Here is a 21,453-nt window from a genome sequence, read left to right as displayed (position 1 = left end):
ATTTCCTGGACAGACGTCCGGTACCTGTGTGAATTGAACAGTGAAATCCTGCTGGACTGGCCAGGGGTACTTAGCAATAATAAAGATAACCCGCGCGATCGCTGAAACATTGCCGCAATCAAGAGAAAACGGTGCAACAGTGAGTGGGGAAAATAATGAAATGAATGAAAACTCAACGATTACTGGGATGGTTTTGATTTGAGGGAGGTCGGGGAAGTCATAGAATTGGATTGTTTCAACCATGCGTTTCCATTGAATGAACTGGTTTGAAGGCGACGCTTGGTTAATGGTGAAAATAACGAATGGCGTAAGTGAATGAAGATATTTGAAAGCTTTACGACAAAAATGGGGACTGAAATATTTCAGTTCTATTCTATTCTAATTCCTAGGTAGCCGGTTAAAATAACCACGTCCACTGTGTAGAAGATGATTCAAAATTATACACCAATTTAATAATGATTCATTGAATGGATTATCTAACCAACAATTCAGTTTAAGTGAAAAGAAATAAAGAAGACCGTACCGACAGTTTCAGCAATGGTTTGTGTCACTCCTTTAATTTAAACTTCTTGAGATAGATCGGTCGTCTTGCGTCCTGGCTGATTAACTTAGGTTTTGTGCCTTTGCTAGCCCTCGAAAATAAAAGAAAAAAATTGCATGTTGGTAAGTGGGCGATCAATATTCTTGAATTGAAGTAGTTATTACATGCATGTGTCCTACTTACATGTGAACTATTAGCTGAAGTCGAACACTCTTTCTAATTTGCTTTTCGAGGCAGGAACGAAAGCACGATAAAAATGCAATCATTCAAATACTTTGCTTCTAAAAGTTAACTTAAGCTCATTAGGTGAACGATACGAGCATGGGAAACATCTTTGCGAAAAAAATCGAAAGGGGCCATACACTAATTACGTAAGGGAATATGGGGGTACGGGAGTTTCAAAATATCTTACAAATTTTTATCTAAGGAGGAGGGAGGGTTTGTCCTTTCTTACGTAATATCATAAAACAAATATAAAAAATGAAATCAATAAGAAAAAGAATTTCTTCATAAGAAAAGGGTATTATTTCCTATTTCTGACATGAACATGATGTATATCACACAAAATGAGCACATCTTGTACATCATGATCAAGGAAGGGCGGACCTCGAATTGCAGGATATAATCATTAAATTAGTTACGGAATTTCGTTGATTGTTGCCAACGTGACTTAATTGTCGATGGTGTTGAAGCAGTTACAACAATTTCTTGACGCTTGGTAGTACATTGCTTTGTTCGGGAACTGGAGTCACAATATGCCTTACAAGTTTAGGAAGCTAATATTGATGAAATTTTAAGTGTTTTTCTATTAAAAAGATCAAAATATCGTCACTTTCTATCGTTCTAAGAAATCGAAAAAACTATAGTTTTGGGCTCAAGTTCAAAAATAACGGAAAGTAGATTTCCAGCCATGGACCTTTTTCAAAAGAACTAGTCTGTGGGAAAATGTGCAATTTTGTGTTGAAAATACTTGACATTTTTCGTTTTTATACAGCAAAACTGGTATTACAAATTCCATTTTACGGGATCTCGATTCATCTTTACATTGCATCAAGCAAAATCACCGAAATATGCCTACGTTTTCGTGTTCGTGCTATTTAAGATCGAAAAAATCGAGTTTTTTGCTTACAGCAATAGATAAATCGAAGAATAAATCACACCGATTATATGTTTAAATTTTAAATTTTAAAGATTCAGTATCAAAAATTCATCCCAAAAAATCGCAATCACGGAAAAACGGGTACAGAAAATCAAACAGAAAGTATACTTATGTAAATAGGAAATCTTTGTTGTTTCATTGATTTTACCCAGAACTACTAGCTGCACTTTTCCAGTAACGAGATATTCCTCGACTCCGCCATTTTGTAAAGTTTTTCAAGGAAAATTTTTATTTTAACTTTCCAAATGTGTGTACGAGTATACATAAACTTTCAAAAAAAAAATTCCTTTCAAAAAATCACGTTTTTTTCCTTTCAAAAAATCACGAAAACAAGCCTGTTTTGTCTCCTATTAATTTAGGACACTTTTTCAACAACTACCCAAACAAATCAACGAATAAGAGAAGGTTCTTTTTTTTATTCTTTTAACAAACTACCAAAATTGTGTAGTTGGTGTGCTTCGATGCAATAGAAAAAATATCCTCAATAATACTCCTGTCTACTTACAGTATTCGAAGAAGTTTCTTGTGGACGAGTTTATAATGACTTTGTTTCCACTTACTTGAAGTCAGTTATTTCGCTTCTCGTTTTCCGAGATATATTTTAGATCGATCAAAGGGTCATACGTTAGAAAATTAGCTATCAGAAGGTACTGGCAAATGAAAGATTGCACGTTGATAAATGATCAAGACACAATCAGACAACTTGAAATATTCTTGGTGCTTAATCCAAACGGTGGTAGGTAGATATTGAAGTACTAACTTTGTCCTGATATCCTTTTCCGTTTTATCGAAATAAAATTCGGCTGGTATATTAAAACGGATCATTACTATATTGAACAATAAATTACATGCGATAACTTATAAAGCAAACAAGATTGGTGTCTTCAGCACTTCTGTTCGCAAGAGAAAGAGCTATAAATTTGCAGAAGACATCATCTCAATATAATCACTTAGAAGAAAATTAATGAAAATATCTTACTGATAGGGGGATTAATGATGATGATGATATGATACTGCCATCTATTACAGCAGAACTACCGTTCATGCAATTGAATTGACCAATCATTATCCACTGGTTTCTCAACCAACGACTGTATGAAGGGCCAAAAAATGAGTAAAATTGCCGGTCAAAAAGGTCGCCGACACGTGCCTCAGGGAGGTTAAGAGTCTCCTTCCAGAGACTATATCATGAGAGCTAATCATAATGAAAGCCGTCTTAGTGGTGCACAGTCCCAATAGATGGGGAGAAGAGCCTTCCCTCTGTCCGCGACATGTTATCAACCAGGAGTTGGCATTTCCACTTTCCTAGTCCATGCCACTTCCGGGTGCCCTCATGATCCCTTCCAATTCCCAATTGAAAAGTTAAATAAAGTGGTAAATATATAATAAGAAAATATCTACAAAGAAAATAAATGTGAATCTATAGAAAAATAAATAAATAAGTAACTTATCAATATAATGACTGGAAATCCTTTGTGTAAATGTAGTGTTCTCTAAAGCTGCAAAATTTGAAAATTGTATTAGGAACATTTTTTAATCACAGTAAAGTTCACACACACACATGCAGCGGATCCTCAAACAGAGCCATTTATGCGCAATTCGAAGGTGCAGAGAATCTCCTTCCAACGATAAGATCCAGCCAAATGATTAATGCTTACTTACTTATAGAAGGATTAATCTGCGAAAACATAATGTCAAAAGAAAGAGCATATTAAATCCAATAAATTCTCCAAAGATGATATAGACCTCAACTTAACCGTTTTGGCGTTCATAGTCAATTTCATGTTTTACATTTCTTATAAAAGAGAATAGAATTCGCTCAAACTTTCAAAAAAATTTCCAAGACCTAGAGGGACCAATCGACTCAGCGCGACGATTTGGGACAATGTGTGTGTGTGTGTGTGACGGACATACTGTCATTCTTGTTTCTCAGTAATGGCTGAACCGATCTTATCCAAACCAATTTCAAATGAAAGGCCTAATACCCAGACAGAACGCTATCAATTTGTGTTTGATACTGATGTTTAGTTACCAAGTATGTTTGACAGTGGCGTAGCCAGAAATTTGGTTTGGAGGGGGTTCTGACAAAAATCTTAGATTTTTCAAAAATATTGGCGGGTCTATTGATGACATTTAATCTGTAGGCCGCGATCGACTGGGTACTACCGTATTCTGCAGTAATAACGAAAAGGGACGGTGTGAGCGGGCAATGGCGCTATAACCCTACCGTAGGCAGAACTAAATACCTGTCTCAGGTGTCAGTTATGTTGGGTGGCGGACTACGGGACAGGTTAGGTCAGTGGCGTAGCCAGGGGGGGGGGGGGGGGTTGGGGGTTAAACCCCCCCCCCAAACCAAAATTAATTGGATTGAAAAAAAATAATTGATACTGACGAATTTAATTTAATATTCCACAAAATATTTTTGGAAAAATATTCTCTGATCACTACATTGAGAACTGTGTTTAAAGCGTCATCAGAACTTTTGGAAAATTGTGGGAAGGGGATCTTGTAACTTATCTCTTAGCCAAAATCCCATAGTTGTCAAATTACTTCAATGTAAAATAAAATAACTGTCTGAATTATTATGAGCTCATTTTTGGAAAGATGCTTCAAAATATGGATTAGAGACAATTTTTCGAATGGGAATCTAAATTTGAATAGGTTGATTGCATATAAAACATAAGCTTGTTTACCGAAAACTTGCATACATTTCAACATTTGCTGAAAATGTATTTTTTTAGATTGTGTAGAGTTTAGACAACAATTCAATATAGTTAACAACAAGAATAACATTTCAGAAACTAGTAGAAATCTGATGTAATTTTGTCTCTAGCAGGTCAGGATCGGTTTTATGAGCATTGGATTTTTGTTGTATTATCAACTATATGAATAGCCTCTTAGCAGGATGCAATGAATGGCGTACTAAAATTTTGTGTGCTACGTACTAGTACTGCAAGTTGTGAGGTTGACTAATGAAGAAAAGTAAAATTAATGCTCGATAAATTTTTAACGGTCACGATCACATTCATTCGAAACTGCCAAATTTCGATGTTAAGTAACATTGAAGAATTTCAAAACGTAAAACTGTTCATCTGCTGATAGAATAATTTTGACGGTTAATCCTCCTAGAAGTTATTATAGAGAAGAATTACTCTTCAAGCTAATTTGAGTCGAGACTTAATGTCTCCAGCAAAGTTTTCGAAAGTGCTATTTCAAACAACTTTGTCAAAGACATAAATATCCCACATATTCAGAGTATCGAGATATAGTAGTAGAAAACCTTTACAACAAGCTATTCTGAAATTACTGTATTTGATAAATCACTTCTGCGGTAATTAAATAATAAATTCACATTGCGTTCAAGGTGCCTTTGAAGCTTACAAAAAAATAAGGGAACTGGATTTAAAACAAATAATTCCCAGGGATTAAAAGGACTCAAAAACACAAAGAGTGATTCCATTTTCAGGAGCTAGCATCAATTCGGCGCTGGCGTAGTCCGCCCACCAAGTTAGTGTCGGATTCTGATGAGATGAAGTCGAAACCCAAGTTTCCATCCATAATTTAGTTATAGGTTTTGTGTTCTCAACTCGCAATGATTGTTTCAAACAATTTTATCTGTAGCGCAGAAAAAATAGTTTTCACCTAAATTTTTCTTCACTAAGGAGAAATACAGTAGGCCCATTTATATAGTAGGTCCATTTAAATCCCTATATGTTGAATTCATGTAGCCTTCATATTTTCAACAAAATTGTTTGAAATGACATTATCAAAAACTTTGCTGAAGGCACCATGTCTCTTAATATTTTTGAAAAATTAATTCACCATAATTACCTCTATGAGAATCAATCACTAAAATTTCTATATCAAAGCAGGCGCTGTTTTTTGTTGATAACTTCCCGAAGTTGCCAAACCTTCAAAGTCTAGGATTATTATATTAGGTGATCTTGAACGTTGAAATTTTTTTAGATCATTTATCCCACTTTAAAAGATCGCAATTTTTGACTTCATTGACATTTTATTCAAGAAAATAATCTATAGAGGTTTGAAAACTGTTCCATGTTGATCCTTCTTGTTTGTAGACTGGAATGACATCCGTTAGACTACTTGTGTTTTTGAGTTTTCAATAATTTATCAAACTCATATTAAATTTTAGCATTTTCAAAAAAATTGCGATTCTCATCAAAACCCCCTCCAAACCAAATTTCTGGCTACGCCACTGGGTTAGGTCAAGTTCAACGAGTGGCCCAAAAACACCACTTTACTAACAATCAAGTAGAAAAGGATGAGCTGAAAACTCGCAACTTCGAAACCGTAGCATTGGAGGAGCTTTGCTAGACGAGGCAGAAAGTGTGGAAATGCGGGGATCGAGCAACGGCACAAGACCTGGGCGAAATGCGCCAACGCATGATCAAGTGGCAGGCGATCAGCGAAAGGATATGTGCAGTGTGGCCATTTTTTCGACTAAAGCATTATCAATGTGCACTGACCTCACGAAGCCGAGAAAGATGCATTTTATGCGTAGCTGGAGCATGTCTATGATAGCTGCCTATGGCGGAATGTTAAGCTCGTCATCGGTGACATAAACATCCTGATAGGCCAGGTGCATTGTGTAAACCGGTTATCGCATAGGATACACCTTATAAATAATGTACAGAAATTCTCACGATTGATAAGTATATTAGGTTATTTTTTATTTGTATTTGAAGTCGTTTGCACTGAAAGATGCGAATTTTCGTAGTGAATTTAAAAATACGAAAAAGTTAAATTTGACCAAAGTGGCGTTGAAGTCGCTTTTGCATACTAGGATAGTAAGCGTCATCTACAAGGTGTTCTCCCAAATTCTTTGTTGCTGCCTATAACCGTTAGTAAGGGAATTCGTAGTGCAATATGGCCTATCAAGCAGAAATACGGGTTGCATTTCTTCAACCAAGCTATTTGCAATAACATTCTTGAAAACTTTGCAGAAGACACTAAGTCTCTAACTAAATTTGATTGGAATTAGTAATGCATCCAACTGGAAAAATTAATCAACAAAATTATGCTGCTAAATACTAAAACTCCAAAAGCTGATGGTTTCCAAATTATGGTATCATGGCGCCATTCAATTCGATACCCAAATGTACATCATAAATAGCAAAAAACGTGAAAATTTTCATTATTTTAAAAAAATTTATTGTTATTTTATTACCAATATTAGCTGATGGCACTTTATACAAGTGATAACCCAAAAAAATCAAATGCACATATAACCCGATTCTGACCTGTTAGAGACAAGAGTAAAAACCATTTTTCATCAGTTTCTATGTAGGCGTTTTCATTGAGCTATTTTGCTTGATATTTACATGATTTATCAACTATAGGATCCTCACTAAAATATTAGTTACGAGATCCCATTCTCACAATTTACAAAAAGTCCCCATAATGCTTAAAACATTAGGTTCTCAATGTGATGAACAGACAATCAACTTCCAAAATTATTATTTGAATATTTAATAAATTAGTCAGCATCAAACTTTTTTTCTCAAATTCAAATAGTTTTTTAAGATAAAAAGGTTAAATTTAAAATAAATTTGTTTTAAACGGTTTTTTTAATCTCATTAACCCTTTCATGCCCAACTATTTTGTAGTGCATGTAGGATTTTAAAACTATTTTTCCTTGAAAACGGTGGAGTCAAGAAATACGAAAAGCCTTTTTCATGAAGATAGGTGCTTCCCTCGCAGTGCTAGAACCTGCTCAATTTTTACCTTCCAATGCTCAATACAATTCTCCTAGAATATTTACAGTAGTCCAATCGTATGGAAAATGTAGCCAAAGACAGTTTAAATTGATTAGTTTTATCAGTTTTCAATAATATTGCAACATAACGAAGATATATGAAAAAAATTATTTTCCGTTGTCAATGTAAACTGTCCCTGGCAGCACTGCTCCATCGGAATCCAATCAAACTAATTGCAATAACTTCAGTTCTAAAGCTGATCCTTGTAACTGTTAATTCTCAAATGAAAGGCAATAGTCATATTTATTAGCCTTGCTTGTTTTTGTGAGCAAAGCAAAGCAAAAGTTATAGCTGTTTAAAAATATTGTTGTCCACAAACAACATGGGTATGAATGTGTTAACTAAAATCAGGCTTGTTATTGCTCACACAATGTGCCACAAAGAGCGAAATACGCCGATGAAAAATAGAGCAGCACAAAAACACTGCGATGTACAGAACGACCGCACAAAGAGAAACTTGAAAACGAAGAAGAGAAAGATCTGTGCACCAAGAGCTGCACAATTTCATTCAAAGAATCACCTTGAAGATCCACTTTTTTGTACCTCCTCTCACTGGCAAGCTGATAGGAAGGCGAATCGAACTACAATTCGGATAAAGTTTGATCGGAAGAACGTTTTAAATTGTTTTTTGTTTGCCTTCTTGCCTTCTACTAAAGAGCCTCTTTATTTCTACTCTTTGAGGTGTGCAGCCATCGAGTAGAATGCACGTATGGGAGCCACACACATCGGAATGACGAGGTTTATTGTGAATGAGAAGAGCGGTGGTTCGCATGAAAAGTGCAAAGAGCATTTTCTATTCTTCTCTTTATTTGCTCTGAGGTGCATTACATCTAAAACAAGTGAGGATACCATTCAATAATGAAATTTTGTCACCTTTCTAATAGAACTAAAAGATTTAATGTACACTTTTGGAATTAGAGGTATTTAAGTTGGGGGGTAAGGGTTTCAGTGTGAAAAAATCACCTTTTTGGGATTTTTTTAGAACTTTTGGTGAACTGAATTGGCTAAAACTTTTGTACATTATAAAGAATCATTTGAATAACATTCTGTATTTTGCTTGTATTTTATGACGAAGCTTTTTCATACGTCTCTGGAAAACACGATTTGCGGTGTTACCTGCCATTCAAAAATTACTTAGCCGATTTATTTCAAATTTTGCATTCACATATTATGTAAAAAATGCCTCAACGTAGAAACGCTGAGTTTTTCAGATAATTTTTCAACAAGGGTTTTTTCACTCATTTGAAATAAAATTTTCTATTTTCCACTAAAAATTCCGCCGTTTTATAAACACAATCCCCCTTAATCGATAAATTATCTCGAAAACTCAACGTAGAGGTTAGGAATTTTAAACATAGAATGCGTATGTGAAGTTTGAAATAAAACATTTAAGTTGTTTTTGAATGACAGTTAACACCGAGTCGTTCTACAAAAAGTTTCGTCACCGAGTCGCCTGTCGAAATTTTTGCATGAAAAAATTACTGAATGTTATTGAAATGATTCGTTATAATGTACAAAAGTTTTAGCCAATTCGGTTTAACTAAAGTTCTAAAAAAAGTCGCAAAAGAGTAATTTTTTTCACGCTGAAACCCTTAACCACCCCCCCCCCCCCCCTTTAAAGACGAACCAGTTACTCACAGAAAAGTATCTGTAGAATGATTTTTTTCCCCGAATATCATCATCTATCACCTCTTGAGAGATTATTAACCATGAACCGAACACCCTGTATATAGTAATGATTCATTTAAGTAAGACTAATTTTATGTCGATAAATGGAAAAGGATGGTATCAGAACATCACTTATCGGTGCAAAAAATGTATTTGCACATATCTTCTGACAGCTAATATTCCAACTTCGAACCGTAGGATTGATTTGAAACAAAAATAAGAAGCGAAATACGAAACTCCCTGCAGTGGCATACATAGCTAAGCGGGTTTGGGGGTTGAACCTCCCCCTCCAAAACCAAAATTATTTGGATTGAAGACATCATTGATGCTGAGCGATTTAATTTAACGCAACAATAATTTTCAGATCAGTACATCGAGAACCTATTGTTTTAAGCAGTCGTGAGGACTTTTGGAAAATTGTTGGGATGGGAGCCTGATCTGTAACTGATCTATTTGTTAAATCATATCAATATCTACATGAAAAACACTTTAATAGAAACTCATTCTGGAAATCCGAAAGTAAATATAGTCCTGAAATTTCCAAATATATTTAGCTCACTTTTGAAAGGATGTAGCGACATAGGGTCAATTTTTCCAATGGGATGTGAAGTTAGAATAGGTGAAACATAGAACTGCTCACTGAAACATTGTATACATTTTAACATTTGCTGTCCATATTTTTGTTTTGAAAATGCGTATAAGTAGGACGTTAACTTAATATGATTGATAACGAGAAAGTAGAAAAAAATAAATTAAACATGGCGTTTTCCGCTCGACTCTAGCAAGTCCTGATCGATGTTTGTTAGCGTTTGATTTTTGTTAAATTACCAATTATATGACTAGGTACAATAAATATTCGAAAACAGTACTTCAAGGTCAAGATCGCATCGTTTCGAATCCACTTATTTCGGAGGTTTAGTATTTTCGATGAATTTTACAACGTAAAACAGCACATTAGGTATAAAGGTTTACTCTTCGAACAAATTTAGTTCGAAACTTAATATCTTCAGCAAAGTTTTCGTTTTTGCAAACCACTTTGTAGAAGACATGAATACTTCTTGCGTTCATGGTATCGAAATATTTGTGGGCTATTTGTGACAGTGAACCTTTAAAATTTTCACATTTCGCTTCCTTGCTTTCACTTGAGTAATTTGGCTCTAAATTTCCTAACTTTCCCTTCTAAATAATCTCTAGTTAATTGAATGTCGTTAAAATTTAAAAAAAAAATTAAAATAATTTAATATGATATTACTGTTTATGATCAATCTCTTCTACTGTTCATCAACAAAAAAATTTATGAAAGGTATGAATTTGTGAAGTTATTTTGAGAAAAAAAATCTACAGTTTAGAACATTTCGTAAATATCATTTTATAGCTCAATATGCTCCTTACATGTAGTAGGGGAAACCGAGGAGAGTTAAAACAGAGGAGAATTCAAACAAAACCCGTTGCTAGCCAAACCATGCCGTTAGAAATCTGGCGAAAGTATTTTTGTTGTACATCTTGCCTATAAATTTAACAAAAGCATTTTCATAAAATTCCTAACGGTATGGTTTTGCTAGAATGGGCTTTGTTCGAACTCTCCTCTGTTTCAACACTCCTCGGTTTCCCCTATTCCTACCTTCAACAAAGTTGCTCTAAATGATAGTATCTTTTAATTAGCTAGACACGAAGTCTTTTACTATTTGTTTTTGAAGAACTAGCGCTCCATGATTACTTATAGAAGAATAAATTAGTCAAATTATTATATCAGAAGATGCGCTGTTTTATGTTGGGAAATTACTTGGAAGTTTTGAAAAAGTTTTTTCCCCGATTTAGTCAATGTTTCCATTTCGTCAGCTTGAAGTACACCATGAGGTTGATAAAAACGGGTATAAACTAAAATCATTATTCACTGTGTCTTACATTAAAATTTGGCGAACCTACTCCCATTCGTGCGTTTGCTACGATAGTTCATGTTGAAAGGGTTTCCTAAATTAATTGGTACACCTGAGAGTTTCTATATGTGGCGGTTTGAAAAGTACAAGAATCTCCATCATTGAATTATGTCGTTAAGGACATTATACAAGCAAGCCAAAACATAGCTCCTACGCCACACACACACCCCTCTCCCCTGACATGAGCAAATACAAAAATACGTTTTTCAACACACTAACTTTGCCGGTGCGCCACGCAACTGCTACTTGAGGAAGCTAGAACATTTTCCTATGCAATCAATCCGAGTTTTCGACCATGCCACCTACAGTTCTTATTTGTGCGAAAATATCACCCCTCTTCACTTGGGGTTTCTTTTCGAAACTCTTATTTTTCTTCTGCTTCTTCTACTCATTTTCATTGCTCTTTTTTAAATGCACTTTAATCACACACCACTGCAAAAACACCCGCGAAACTTAAACTCGTTTATTAACCGAACTTCAATCCGAAAACTCTCATTTGTGCGTTTGAATTGTCACTTCGAATTGCATTGAGAAAACTCAATGTAAACAAACGAGTCGGTGCCTAGCAACAAGCGTGCGTTCCTGTCTTCCACATATCTTCACCTTAAATGAACCGTTGTACAGGTCCCTCCCGGACCACTCGAAACATATGCCTACTGCGATCATTAGTATAACATGCCACTAAAAAGAAACCTTTCTTCTATTTCCAGAGGAAAATGACGACTACTCCAGTACCGCCTTGCCGACGAAGGGCGAGGCGGAGAAAATCGGAGACAAGGCGGCCGAAATGACCGAACAGCTGGCACAGGAGATGGGCATCCCGACGTGGGGCCTGGTGTCCATCATCATCTTCGTCCTGCTGATCATCCTAGGCATCTGTGGCTTCTGCATTCGGCGCTTCTTCCGCAAGAGGCGCTCCAAAGACGGCAAGAAGGGCATGAAAGGAGTCGATATGAAATCGGTACAATTATTAGGTTCAGCATACAAAGAAAAGGTATTCAGTAGAATCTCATTCATTAAATGTGTCAGTGTACAGGTGCATTGTAAATGTGCGTTCACTATATAATCAAGACCAACCAAAAAAAAAAACAATACAAAAAATTCTGTTGCATTTGTTGTAAGCCCTCTTTTAAAGCTGAACCAATCTAGATGCTATTATTACGATATACTACTAGAGTATACTACTGTTGTTTCGATGTTTGTAGATGTCCCACCTGTTCCATTGCTGAGCGGGGATCGGGTCAGGGCACTTTAACTACATCTATTTCTTTCCTTTTTACCCTGTGGCGCGCGGGAAAAACCAACAAAAAACACGCGTTTTTAGGTTCAACCCGACATGGAAGAACTGACGGAAAATGCGGAAGAGAACGACGAAGGGGAAAGCAAACAGAGTGAGCAGAAGCTAGGAAAGCTACAGTACAAGGTTTGTATCCTAGATTTCTCAATTTGATCGCTGTCTAATGGCATGTTTAAATTAATTTCAGCTTGAATACGATTTCAACGCTAATGCCTTGACTGTGACTGTAATTCAGGCGGAAGAGCTACCAGCCCTAGACATGGGTGGTACCTCTGATCCTTACGTGAAAGTCTATCTGCTGCCAGATAAGAAGAAAAAGTTTGAAACCAAGGTTCACAGGAAAACTCTTAGTCCGGTATTTAACGAATCGTTCACATTCAAGGTAATTCCAAGCGATGGCGTCAGTTTGAAATAGAACTGTTTACACAATAAGTTAAATGTTTTATGGCATAAGCTCGCCATACTCTAAAGCGCTTAGTTTTCGAATTTTCCGTAGATTATTTTTCCACCATCTTCACTCTCACAATTTGCACTAATTATTACGTCAAGTGTGGCATAATTTATGAATGTGTTTTTGTTTATATTTGATACTCTCGCACCCATTTCAAACATAATTCTCCAAGTGGCTCTTAAAACTACTATTTCTGCTAGGTACACAATTTCAGAGGCTCAGATATTCTAACATAAAACTACAGCTAATCTTTCAATATAACTCTCGCGACAGCTCCAAGTCTCTAGGCTAGAAACACTTCATCTGTCTCTGTGTGTGTGGTAAACTAACTATTACGTATAAGCGCGAAACCTGTGCCCATTCCTCCGGGAACTGTCTAACTACTGCAATATCTCGTTTTTTTTCTCTTTCCCATCCTGTGATCTGCTTTGTGTACACCACACAGAGCCTTCCGTATGCCGAGGCCATGAACAAGACGCTAGTGTTCGCCATATTCGATTTCGATCGATTCTCCAAGCACGACCAGATCGGTGAGGTGAAGGTGCCCCTCTGTCAGATCGATTTGGCCCAAACTATCGAGGAGTGGCGGGAACTACAGAGCGTCGAAGGCGAAGGTGGTCAGGTACGTACACGGTTCCCACCCCCCGGTTAGGTTCTTGATTTTGTTTCGTTTGAGACAACGGTTTAATAATCCAATAACAACAACAACAACAAAAACAACAACAATTATGTAGCAAAAGTGGACAATTGACAACTTATTACACACTGCTACTGCTACCATAACAACAGAACTGTGTTGTTAGCCATCTTTGACGAGCAAAACAAACCATAACAAACAATCGAACTCAACGTGTTGTGATTGTCAAATACTAAGCTTTCATCCAGTACAAGTAGTTTTACACAGATTCGAGCAAATACGCACAAATCACGAAACAAACATGCGTGCGTTGTTTCAGTTCATCGTCAAATGAAAAGAAAAAGTACAAACAATCGATTCCAGTAACTTACACCCAGTTCAAATCCAGTTAATTTCTGTACTATTTGACTCAAAACAGCAATGATTTTCCTTGGTATTATATTGTAGGCTACAATGATTACTAGACTCGAGGAGATTTGTTACCTTTTTTTCAATATCTTACTACATTTCATTCTTCATATATTTGCTTACATGTTAGTATATTTTCCTTTTTACTATTTGACGTGAAAGTTTAGACTAAGAAGTATCAACAAACAAATCAATCTCTAATATTCATCCATTAATTACACAATTCTTTGATTTGGATCTACAACAACGGCTTTCGATTTGGTTTGTTTTCATATACATTTTGTTAATTGGAAGTAAGCTAATTTACAACCGGTTGTGTGAAGACTGATAAATAACTCAGGAAATTAGTAACTTAGACACCCATAAACTATAGCTAATTTGTCATCTTCAATTCATTGCGTGGTGAAATTGGTGAGTAAAACGGTACCGAACTGCTTCTATCGTAACACGACCCGGTACATGTGACCCGTTCGTAGCAGGCGTCGATTTTTCTCCTTGACTACACACCTACGATAATCATCACATGATCAGCTTTCCCCGATGCTTTAATGAAGGTGACATATGACATACGCAACGAAGCGCCCATAACTAGGAGTCATCGAGGTGAATAAATCAGTGTTTGTCGCATTCCTGGAAAGGGGAGCATGTAACTTCAATTTTTCTCTAACTCAGTAAGATAAAGAGTCAGCCTTCATGTTAAAATTGTTCTCAACCTACGAATTTATTTCGGAACATCGGTTATTTTGGACATCGAAAACGTAATTTTTATTTCTTTTTTGGTTTTTGCCACGTTTTGTAGTTCGTTTGGATTGGAATTCTAAGGTTCATAGTATCAGCTGAAAACAATAAATCTCTTTTGCATATTTCGTATTTTGTTTGTATATTCCTACCTAAAATAATGAATAATACATTTATAAACTAATGTCATAAAGGAAATAATAACTAGAGGCCCCAGTGTAAGAATTACACTGAATCAATACAATTCTTCAGATGCGTTGGAAGTAAGGTGTACCAAAAATTAGAATAGCGTGCGCATTTGTCAATACCTAGACTTTTATCTACTTCATTGTAGATACATTTCGCGCTTCAGGTGTCACTGACAGTTCCTTTATGGTAATATTCAAGATAAGACGGTTTCTAAATTTCTCTCTTTTCTTTGTTTCACTTTCACCATGAACTCTGTCGAATGCAATGCTTTTAGTTATAGCTGAACACGGTTTTTACCACATTAAGGGCATTATACAAGCGAGCCACTACACAGCTCCTACGCCACACACACACCCCTCTCCCCTGCCTAACCATGTATCTGACATGAGCCAATACAAAAATGCGTTTTTCAACATACTAACCTTGCCGGTGTTCCACGAAACTGCGACTTGAGGAAGCTAGAACAGTTTTCTATACAATCTACCCGAATTTTTGACGGAATGCCATCTGTAGTTCTTATTTTGTGCGAAAATACCACCCCTCTTCTCTGGGGGTTTCTTTTCGAAACACTCTTATTTTCCTTCGTCTCATTTTCATTGCCCTTTTTCAAATGCACTTTAATCACACACCACTGCAAAAACACTCGCGTTTTATTCGTTTACTAACAAAATTTCAAATTTTCTGCTACTATGCAGATGACCGAAGGAAAATGTCCGAAAACTCTCATTTGTGCGTTTGAATTTTCACTTCAAATCCCATTTTTTCCTCTATGTAAACAAGCGCGTCGGTGCCTAGCAACAAGCGTGCGTTCCTGGCTTCCACATTTCTTCACCTTAATGCATTTTCAACAGTAGATACCTCGTTGTTCTTGAATGGGCTACTAGATTTAATTCGTTTAACTTGATTCGAAAAGCGGAAGAGTTCTTTTCAATTTCAACCTATACCATTCTTTTCAACCCTTTCATGTTGTTTTAGCGTATATAGGGCTTCAACGCTATTTTGACCATAAACTGTAGGGAGTCCATAAACACGAAAATGCTGTTTCGATCAAGGTGCTTCTATCGCAGCAGGGACCTGAAACTGTCCCTGGCAGTATTTCTACAGCAGAATCCAATAAGACGAATTGACATAATTTCCGTTATACATATAATACTTGTAATTGTCATTAATCAAATGAAAAATAATAATCCCAGTTATTACCCTTACTTATTTTCGCAAGCAAATCTTGCTTAAACGAAAAATTAGAGCTGTTTAAAACGTTGATGCGTATCAACATTTTCATGAAGGGGTTAAGAACGATATGCGGTAGAGAATCGAAGTTCGTCATAAGCCTATTATTTCAGACCATGACAGCTACGTGGTTTCCAACTTCAATTTCAGAATGCTTGGCACGACTATTTGCCATCATAAAGTTTTACCCTTTCCTTTCTTCTTTCGTCTTCTTTTTAAGAGCTTCGTATAACGCAATGTTACCACCGGGAACTACTTCTTTTATATTACGCCCAAATTAAAGCTGAGCAGGAAGCATATATGTTACATAAAGCGTGGTACACACGGTGTCTCTAGTAGAACAATATTTTCACGAAAAAAAAAATCGGTATCGTTGAAGTACTTATTAATCGAAAGCTTAGATGCTCGCGTTTCATTTGAGCATAACGATAAAGCGCACAAAATTGATGTTTTATGATGATCCAAGACCAACATTGTAATGATATATGTGTAGTGATTATTCTCCCTTGAATGTGAGCTACAAATTTTTTAGAGGTATCAAACACAAGTGGAAGTCTTCAGAAATATATTTACTATTCTATTCTATTCTATTCTAACCCTTACACAGACAGTATAGAAAAGCATCCTGAAAAACACTACAGTTATTCTATAGTGTTTTTCTTGTCAATATTAATATTTGAAGCATATTTTCATATGTCGCAAATATTAAAACGGCCAGGCCTACTGTGCAGAGTTGGGTTTAAAGATGATTCAAAATTAAACGGCAATTACATTATTCAAATAATGAATAATTTGATTAACGAATCATTTCGAATCTTGAAGGAGGAAGAAACAAGGACAACCGTACCTATCGTTTCCGTTTGAACGGATAAATCGTTGGGAGTGACTTTGCTAAGAAAGTTATTGTCACTCCTTTGGTCCTTTGTGATGGGAACATCTTTACTGAAGACCAAAATTACCTATTGATAGTACACTCGAAGTTGTAGACTTTTGATTGTGAATAATTCTTTAAAAACTTTGTCAGCATAACGTCTTAAACATCGTAGATAGTTAATCGTTTTAAGACAGAAGGCTCCTCTTAAGAGGATTAATTGTGACATTGTACTAAGTGTTGAATTTTGTAAAAAAAAACATTGTATCGTAGATGGTGCGTGTTCGTCTTGTCAAGATACAAATTTTACAAGAAGAGATCATCGGTTTGCCTCTTGCGACTTAGAAGTTATGGGGTAATCTTTGATAAAATTAACGAAAGTTCCAATCGTCAGTTATAGTAGCAATTAGAAACGTTTTATTAGTTCTTTAAAACTCAAAGAGTTTCATTTGACTCTCGTTGTCTCCAAAAGACAATAATAAAACTATTATTTTCCAAAAATGTCCAATATCTTTGAAAATACTTTAGATAAGAAAAAATAAGCGACTATGTATGTTGTGTATTTTGACGATTGGAATAACTTCATCGAATAAATAAAACTCCCAGGAATGGTTCTAGGGGTCATTCAAATATAACGAGCTATAAATTAGTTATGGAATTTGCGATTCACTTCGTCTCATCAGAATCCGACACTAACTTAGTGACAGGACTTGGCTAGCACCGTATTGACGCTAGCTCCGAGAAACTAAAACACGAATTGTGTTCCTGAGAAGACTCCTGCGGAGATTTGTGTTTATGGGAAAATGTTATGGGACACCACGTAGGACTAGGAGTTTGCTTAGAAACACAAGGGACCATCCTAAATCACGTGACGCTTTTGGGGGAGGAATTTGTTACGTAATAGAGAAGGGGGATGGAGACATTTGTGACAATTTGTTACGTGGAGGGAGAGGGAGTCAATTTTTGGCAATTGTTGCCCAAAATTGTCATGTTTTTGTTTTTAGGAGCGTCAACCCGCCGCTAGCTTAATTGCGTTGCGAAGCACAGTGCTATTCGTAGATTGCATACTAACGATTACCATGTTTGCCCATAGGTAGCTTAACTCATTTTGCTTGTGAGATAAATGATCGGGAATGAACATCATCCCTTTCGAATTCAGTAAACCAATAGCATGAGAATCGTCATTGCCGGCCACGACCATCTTCACCGATACTTAGGATAAGGTAGGAAATGTTAATGTAATACCTACTTAAGGAAGGCCACCAACTCAGCGACGCTTCCATAAGTAATACAGAGTTGGATTGAAGGACAGATATAGGTATAGTATGGCAGAAGTTAGCATCTTCTACATTTTCAAGCATAAGTGAACTGCGCAATCTATATCTGGTGTACTTTTGCTTAACAATCCCTCTCAGAGCTGGTACAGAAATTTAGCATTGCAGTCATCAATTGAAACATTTATTGCGGCAAAAAATATAGTTTTTCTTCACCTAGATCGATTAGAACAAATAAAGAGTTGTGTGGAGAAGGAATTGGAGATGTGGTAGCTCTTTACTCCGCTTTACCTGTCACTGAAGCATAAGATGCCGCACCATTGTGGGATGATATGAAGGAGATAGAAAATTCTTGTATAGGTAGGGAAGTTGTATTTCTATTTAGGAGCGATATAAAATGTTTAAACATGTTTTGTTGAAATGTATCTGAAGAAGTAGGATTTTTTGTATTTGTTGCTTTTATTGTTTTATAGGAAAATTTATATTTTTTTTCGAATAAGACATGCCAAGCATTTTTTTTAATTCGTTGCATCTTCCTCCAAATTTTGATCTTACGGGAACCCTTTCAAGTCAGCCTTGAATGGTGTATCTGCCTTGAAATCATATGAATAAAATTTATTTAACTTCTTCGTGAGATACAGGAGAAGTCGTTTGTGGCCAATCAACATTCTCCTCTTCCACCAATCTGAACAGAGGCTTTCACGTCCGGAAGAAACGTCGAAAGCTCAGTTTGCAAGACTCTGAAATCGGAGATCATCACTGTTATCGGCGGAGGAGATTGGTGTTTCTTCTGATTGGCATTACGCACAATGCGAGAAAATTTACAAATTTCTTCTGCTTCGCATTCGGCTAAAACATCGAAGTTGTTGCTGCAATCAATTGGATTGTCTGGTGGAGAAGTTACCCTTTCTAATATTTGGCACAGGGCCTTTCTGGGAGGACCCAGATATATTGGAAGAATTAAATATTTCTTTCGAGTCTTGAAAAAGACTGAATAAGTAGAAAATATAGGTAGTTGAGAAAGACTTTGTTGTTGTTGAAAGATTCTAGATAAACCAGAAGCTATACGTCTTACTTTGAAAATTTCATTATTTTCCCGGATAGAATTGATCAAAAGGGAAAGCATGGTTGGCGACGAATTATTTTTCTTGTACTCTGATTGAAAGAAATGTAAGTGTTTGTATCCTGTTTATCACTTCTTTTTGCTTCAAAATTGTTACCTTACAGTAATACAAAGATATTGTGGCACGGAAGAAGCATCGGTATCACGTAGCTGATTGGGAGCACTTTTAAAAGAATTGGGCTTTCCCAAACTGGACCCAGTAAAATGTAAACTTCTAACAATCTATGTTAACTTATTTAACAATCTTATTAGACAAATAAAATATAGCCTTTTTATTTTTACGAACCAAACGCATAGGAATCTAATTCTAATATGAGTGAACGACGTGTCTCTCGAAGAAGCATCTAAAGTGATCCTCATGCAGTATTTTTGATCTGACGATCCTATAACCGAAATCAATTCTACCCAATGTTTCGGAGACGTGCCATTTCGGTTCCTCAATTTCATTATCGGTGGCAGTGCAACCCAGTGTCACTTGCTCTTCTTTGTAAGAAAGCTATCGAAAACGAGCACCATGATCGCCAAGGGACGGTAGTATATTTCCAGATGGTTTTCTTAGGCTTCCCGCTATTACTTTTTGGCGAGTAACAAAAGAGCTTTCTTGTCGTATTTTCCAAGATTCATTATCTTTCCGCTGGAAATATTGAGTGGAATACACGGGTAGTTGAGATTTAGTGCCAGAAACAAGGCTACATAACTCGGCATCACTTGAATAGATGTGACACTGCGATCAGGCCCTTCATTTTTTCCACAATCGGTTTTTGAATATGTGGTTCTTCAATTTTTTCGATCACGCAGTTGACCATGTTTCAAATATTGCGTCCTGCAGTATGATCGTCGGTTTTCCCCTCGTACCTTGATTCAGAGAGTTCTTTGGGTGGAGCAAGCTTGATTGAAACAAATGGAACCAAATGTTGTGGGACGTTATCGTCATCCAGATAATCACTAAAAACTAAACATAATTAGGAAAAGTTCTTAGTACAATCAGTTTCAAAAAATAAGACAAAAGACACTAAAAATACTTAAAATATGTTATATGTTACAACAAAGGCTATAGCGCATCGACGAATTGAATTTGTTTATCAAGAGTTCAAAGTATTCTAGACTACACATTTACAAGTTGTGAAAGACGCTAATGAATGAGTAGAAAAATATTTAAAAAACTCTTCTCACGAAACATCACACACATTTGCTAATCAAATCGTGTTCCGCCGAGATGGTAGACGAAACCAACGTAAAGGTTATCTCCATGGATATATCAATGTGAAATCAAAGTTTACCGTTGCAATGAATGTATGAACAGAAGAAATGTCGAAATTAATTTTAAATCTTCTGATCAGGCAGGCGATTTGAAGATGCGGAAAATAGGTTAACTCATATTTTCAAACCCACTTCATTAAATTTTCAACTTAAATGATGCTGATCATGTCGTAATCATAAAAATCCTGAGAGAAATCATGTCTTTTTTTCATTTGACTTTCGTGGATTAAGGACTATTATCGAGAATATTGTCAGAAAACTGAGAATAACTATTTATTGATCTATTTCAGTAAATTCTTCCACAGATCCAATTTTTTTTCATGAAATTGATACTTTTTATATCATTGGAGCTACGAATTAAAAATATCGCAGACTGATTTTTCTAGTTCGGAAGAATTCCTAGATCCCTGAAACTATGGTAAAAGTCAAAATGTAAAATGTGTGCAAAAACTACTGCTTTCACTAGAAAGCACCTTAGCTTTGCACTTTTGACTATCAGCAATCTTTCCTTGACTTGCTAGATTAAGCTAATATTATATGTGAATATTTAAAGGGTTTATTTCAGAATTCACGGGTTTTTGGACAATGCAAAGTATATATTTCAATGATTTAATCTACTAATAGAAAATACCAAGAATTTAATCTACTGAGCAAAACTGTACAGAAGTTGTTCAGTAATCGAAATAAAATCACTAATTTATGCAAAATTTGTTAAATGTAACATTGATGACACCACCAAAATAACTAGAAACTATAAATTTGGGTGATCTTCCGACACATGGAAGAGAACACATCGCACTTACTTCTCTTTTGCCGAAGAGGTTTCCTGTGAAACATTTGCAAAACTTTTGCCAATTTGTTAAACAAATATGTTGGCACTAATCTGCTCTGTT

The 21,453-nt window shown here is 36.0% G+C and overlaps 1 protein-coding gene across 4 annotated transcripts in view; it reads left to right on the top strand.

Annotated features, from left to right (window-relative positions):
* Positions 1-21,453, top strand: part of LOC131686172 (synaptotagmin 1) — a 97,207-nt gene that overhangs the window by 19,768 nt on the left and 55,986 nt on the right. For 3 of the 4 annotated variants that reach the window (XM_058970383.1, XM_058970381.1, XM_058970382.1), the window contains exons 3-6: positions 11,793-12,076; positions 12,407-12,505; positions 12,567-12,761; positions 13,276-13,452. In XM_058970383.1, coding sequence (XP_058826366.1) covers positions 11,793-12,076; positions 12,407-12,505; positions 12,567-12,761; positions 13,276-13,452 — 755 coding nt within the window. The remainder of the gene's footprint in view (positions 1-11,792; positions 12,077-12,406; positions 12,506-12,566; positions 12,762-13,275; positions 13,453-21,453) is intronic. The other variant, XM_058970384.1, reaches the window with a different exon arrangement.

Source organism: Topomyia yanbarensis, chromosome 2 (assembly GCF_030247195.1).
Source record: "Topomyia yanbarensis strain Yona2022 chromosome 2, ASM3024719v1, whole genome shotgun sequence".
Lineage (NCBI taxonomy): Eukaryota > Metazoa > Arthropoda > Insecta > Diptera > Culicidae > Topomyia > Topomyia yanbarensis.
The sequence above is the reverse complement of the archived record's forward strand: the minus strand, read 5'-3'. Positions and strand labels throughout refer to the sequence as shown.